We start from the raw sequence: 5682 nt of genomic DNA, 5'->3' as shown, positions 1-5682 counted from the left end.
ATTTGGAAAATGAATTTTGGTTGTTTTATATTCTTGTGATAGAGGGAATTTAGGACTGTGTAAGGTTTTTCAGTTTTTTCTGTTTACTGCATCATATCGGTTGAATTTGGACAAGATCATCTATCTCATTATTGTCATGTTAGACCGATCAAATTTCACAAAATATTATTAAAATATTAATTTCTGTTTTTATAATTTTTTTTTAAACAAATGATGTTTTACGATTGGTTTGATACACCAAATGGGACATGAATTGGAACATGTGATCCCAATTTAATGTTTTTGCGTTATAGTTTGTGTACACAAATGTTCTGTAAAATTAAATAAATATATGTTATATAAATTGTTTTGAAGTCTTTTTGGTAATTTTTTTAAGTTTTAACTAATATTTCCATCCCCATTATTATGGTTATTAACATTAAGGAATGGCAATGGGTAGGCTGAGAATTGGTTACCCAGTTCCGACCCAAATCTGGTGAGTTGAAAAAAGATTATCAAGCATCTACAAACTTGTATTAACCCCAATCCAAAACATATCATATCATTTAATCATTTAAATGAATATTTTTTATCATTAGTGTTATATATATATTATTTATATAGATAAAATAATAACAGCTATTATATAAATTAAGAAGTTTCAGATTAAGTATTACATATTCCAAACACAACCTGAACCCCAATTTTTGAAATTGGAAAAAACCTGAACCGAGTCAAAATGAATTTTACATGTTAAAGGTTAGATTCAAACGGGTAGATATGAGTTCAGGTTATTTTGTCACCCTTTTAATTAAGTGTGCAACCCACAAAATTGTCACATTGACTACCATAGCGACTTAGAATTTTTAGTGGGAAGGATTAACCACAATTATCTTGGAATATAAGAAACCTTAACAACATAAGTATACTTAATGGAAATATTTAATTAAGAAATATTGATAACGTGGGTTAATTCTGATTTTTTACTCAAATCTAGGACCTTGGTGAACAAAATATGCCACCTAATTCAATTAGTTTGCCTATTAAATGCAAATTCATACATTGGGAAAAAGAAGTAAGACCAATTATCATATTTCATCCAAAATTAAATAACATTCTGATTTTTGCATAATTACTGGACCAAATTAAGAAGTTCATGGTAAGATTTAGGGGGTAAAGGTTCAATTTATTTGTTTTTTTGGGTGCAATTCAGTAAACAAACCAAATACAAAGATGTAATTTGATTGAGCTATAAATTTTATTGTAGGAATTGAACTTAATCAATCATGAATGGTGAGCTCCACAGTTTTCCTGTTTTTAAATCATATATTAATTAAAAGTTTAATGAATGACTTTTAAAATAGAGGAGATATACATTTACATTCAAATTAAGTTACACTCAATTTTAGTCATTTATTTTCTTAAATCAAATGGATCAAATGGGTGAGTACAATAAATTATTTAAGATTTCTCTTTTTCTCTCATATCATTTATTGAACTCACTCATTTGGCCCATTGGATTTAAGAAAATGAATGACTGAGATTGAGTGTAACTAGTATAATTTTAATTAGAGTGTAATGGATCCCTCCTCTTAACAGTAATGTTGAGGAAATACTTGAATTTTATGTTCTGGATATGCAATTCTCATAGTAGCTTCTATTTTTTATATCTAGTTTTTTCCTTAGAAATAAAACAATTTAATGACACATTATCCCTAGAAGAATTGTGCTTGTGCATCTCCCATTCTCAGTTAATATGAGAATGATTGATAAATCTTAATTTCTTAAATAAACTTCATTTCCATTAAAAAAACGTTTTCTTAAGTGGGCATAGTGATTCATTCACATCAATTCACATGTTTTCATGAACCTCTTATCAAAATTGAAGTACAAAATACTTATTTCAGGTCCAGGTAAAATTGCCTAACCACATATATTCATATCAGAAAGTTGAGTGTTAGAAAAAACCATAGAATAAACAATAGCAATAAGGATTAATCCCAACTTAGTGAAAACGATCAAACAGCTAAGAATAAAGAGGTAGACAAACCTAAAATCATCTGCACTTCACCCATTTTAAATTTTTTAGAGTTGATTCTAGGCATTCTGATAGGATAGTATCAAAATATTTATGATCAAGTGGTTAGAAGTTCAATATTTTTTTAGTCTGCATTTTTTCTTCTATGTAAATAAAAGAAGTTAAACTTCATCCAACTATACAGTGGGCTTTTGTATTGGTGATATGGCAGAAACGATCCTCACACAGCATTAGCTACAAATAATCAACTGAAATAGAGAACAAATAGAATAGAAAACAATGACATTTTGACGAAACTCAGTCAATTGTGTCTATATTCGCAAGAGCGTTAAACAACTGCCAATATATTAAAAATTAAGGATTACAAGTTCTAAGACACTTGTGTACTTAATGTACTTAAGACCCATAAGATATTTCTAATTAGTACAAGCTATAAGAAGGGAGCTTGAGTACAATATAATATCCTTTATATAGTGTTGATGCCTATCCTTTATTCCTATCTTAGTCCATATATAGTCATCACTACCACTGCTACTGATAGCTTATGCCAGAGAATTAAACTAGTATTTCTGACAGCGGGCATTGACACTATCAGATGTCAACTCAACATGCAAGTATTTTCAACTTCAGAAGAGCGTGCTGAGACTCATACATGGAAGTAAGAAAATAGGAGGATAGAAATAGGGAAGAGAAGAAAACGTGAAAATGTGAAAATGTGAAAAAATGAGTGGATTTTAATGTTGGTGTGAGAGAAAAATGAAAGAAAATGGACAGAAAGACAATAAAGTTTACTGCAATTATGATTGGTTGTAGGCACACGCCCACATGAGTTTTATTCTACGCTCAGAGACATGAATATTAGGTAGATTCCTTCTCTTGAAGGACAATATTATCTCATGAAATGAAGCAAAGCTTATGCTCTTCATAACAGGTATATTTAGGGGTTATATGAAAGAAGTAACTTCCTTGTAAAAGCCATATTTAAATGTTGCATTAAAATAATCCAGGACACTAAATCAAGATTAACAAATCCAAATATCTGATATGTGAAATGAGGTTGTATAGCAGTACAGGACTCTCTTAAACTAGTTTGATACATGTTATTGAAGCAAATAGAACATAATATCATAAATTCCATAATCCCACATCACAAATGATAAAATACCAGTACCACCAGCACACAAGAAATACCACAATCACATATATGCCTGAACTCAAAGTGAGTCGGATAAGACTTGACACTCAGTTTCCAGTAGCTTAGAAACCATGAATCTTGATATGATCCTTCTTAACAATACCAGCCTGTTCAGATCAGAGGGAAAAGATACTGATTAGAAAGAGAAGTGTTCATCCAATAATGCAATGGATCCATCTTTTCAACATTAAAGATTTCAGATTGAAGTTTTCTATATAATGATGGGCATAAAATCAATTTTCACTTCTCGCTATGGAGAAGAACAAGCATATGACCATCAGCTATCAACAATATTTACATAAACTGTCAATTAGAACATCACACAACATTGAGGGGCCGACCCAGCACTATGATTTGCTCAAAATTCATATAAATCAGACTTCACTCTAGCTGCTTACATTGTGTCAAATGGTGAATATGGGCAAGCAGTGACTGACCCACTACCCTGCCTAATTAAGCCACATTAACTGCCAACATGCTTGGAAAAATCTTAACCAGAAAACATACAATTGCAACATCCACTATTTTTTAGGCTTTTATAAACCAAATCCAGTTGCATACATAATTGTGCGTTTTAAAAAAACATGAGAAACAGAAGAAAAGCAAGATGTGAAAAACAAGAGCAAAAACATCACCAAAAAGCCATTCATATAATACACCGTTGAAAATGCCAGGAAACAAAAGCAGCAAAGCAAAAAGAGTGGGGTGAAGAACCAGCCAAACCATAGAGCTCAGGATAATTGAAACTTAAAATGGAGAAACTCATTCATAAAATATTATTAACAGCATAACACATAAGGTGAGGTGATAATTACCTGGATTAGGAAGGTAGATACATTTTTCCTCTGATCACCTTGAAGTTGAATAACCTACACAAGCAAACATGTTAGTTGACGCAGCAAGAGATAAATCATTGTGTAAAAAGAGGATATCACAACACAGACCTGTCCTAGTTCTGGGTCTTGAACGACTGTACCGTTGCAACAGAACTCCTTCTTAAGGTCCTTCAGTATCTTGCTATAGCTGAACTCTTTCTTCAATCCCTGGACAGTTGTCAAGCTTTTTCTACCATTCCGCTGCTGAATGCGAATGTGCACATACTCCTTTGACCCGGCACCTGAGTCCTCAGCATTTGCCTCAGCAAAAGGATCTACAAATGTTGGCACAACCAACGGAGCATTCATTTATTACTTATTATATAAACAACCATTCAACCTGACTGCTATAATCACTGTAACAAAGTATTCACACAATAAACACAAACTTCGTGCCAAGGCAGTAAAAAAGAAAGCAGATAGGTTAGTAAATATGGGCTTAGACCACTAGACTAACACCTTATTGGTAAATAAATAGAAACAGTAAATATTATTAGTTACTAACTTACTACTTATTAAAGGCAACCTGTAAGCTCCAGAAAAACGCAACAGTGAAGAAAACAATTAATTAATTCGCAGAACTTGTCAAAATTTACAACATACCAAAAGTAGTGGGAATCTGAGCGTCTAATTCCGACATGAAACTTAATTCTCCCGAACAAGAGATCCTGCCAACCAGTTTGCTGAAACCTGAATTTAAAATCAACAAGTTAGCTAACTTCCTATGACAACTATCTCCACAATAAGACACAATTTAAAGAAGACTTATCCATAGGTTCCAAATACTAATAAATTAATAAAGCTAACAGCTAAATTATCACAAAATCATAAATAAAAACAAATTTCAGATTATACAGTAAGACTAAAAATTACTAATACAGAAGAAATTAACAATTACACAAGTTAAAATTTTAAGAAAACATATATATCGTAAAGGACTATACATATGAAGTAGGATCTAAATTACAACGATAGATCAGCAAAAAGTATTCCACGAAGCCACAAACTATAACATAAAATTAACAATTTTTAGGTTCCAACATTAAACACGATTTCTACTGAGAAGATCTGATATTCTGATCAAAACTGAATAAAATCCCCCTAAAACTAAGAGGATCATGGATCAAATTCAGAGAAGCAAAGACAAACCGTAAAATCGACGGGAACAAAATTAGATCTAGAAACGAAAATTAAAAGGAACAATTACACGATACAATAACCTGATTTTAGTATAGGGTTCGATCTGATATGCTAGGATCGAGGTAAAAACTAGAAACCCTAAAAACTTGAGGAATAGGGTTTCGATCTGTTTGCGAGAAAGAGAAAGTTTGAAAGCAGAGAAATATAGATCTGAGGTGCAATGAGCATCACGTATGGAAAAATGTTCGTACACGCGAATGTGGGTGTGCAAATGCACGCGCGGGTTGAGTTTTGGTAAAATCCTGGCGAGTGGAGTTTACGGAATGGTTAGGAGAGTAAGAACAATAGTGTTTTGGTATATAGGGAGAAAAACGTCAATGCGGTAAAGCAAATGATTTGGTGTCGGGACAGACGTCAATGCTGTAAAGCAAATCTATGAGCCTCGATAGTTTAAT

General features: G+C 32.2%; 1 protein-coding gene across 1 annotated transcript; it reads right to left on the bottom strand.

Moving 5' to 3' along the window:
- LOC109358846 (protein translation factor SUI1 homolog 1-like) lies at positions 3030 to 5455 on the bottom strand. The gene is made up of 5 exons (XM_019603322.1): positions 5308 to 5455; positions 4691 to 4777; positions 4157 to 4362; positions 4028 to 4081; positions 3030 to 3319 (listed from the first exon to the last, which is right to left on the bottom strand). Exons 2-5 carry the CDS (start codon positions 4725 to 4727, stop codon positions 3275 to 3277), a joined length of 342 nt encoding a protein of 113 aa, XP_019458867.1. The 5' UTR covers positions 4728 to 4777; positions 5308 to 5455; the 3' UTR covers positions 3030 to 3274.

Source organism: Lupinus angustifolius, chromosome LG10, assembly GCF_001865875.1.
Source record: "Lupinus angustifolius cultivar Tanjil chromosome LG10, LupAngTanjil_v1.0, whole genome shotgun sequence".
NCBI classification, from domain to species: domain Eukaryota; kingdom Viridiplantae; phylum Streptophyta; class Magnoliopsida; order Fabales; family Fabaceae; genus Lupinus; species Lupinus angustifolius.
This window is presented reverse-complemented; position numbering and strand designations above follow the sequence as displayed.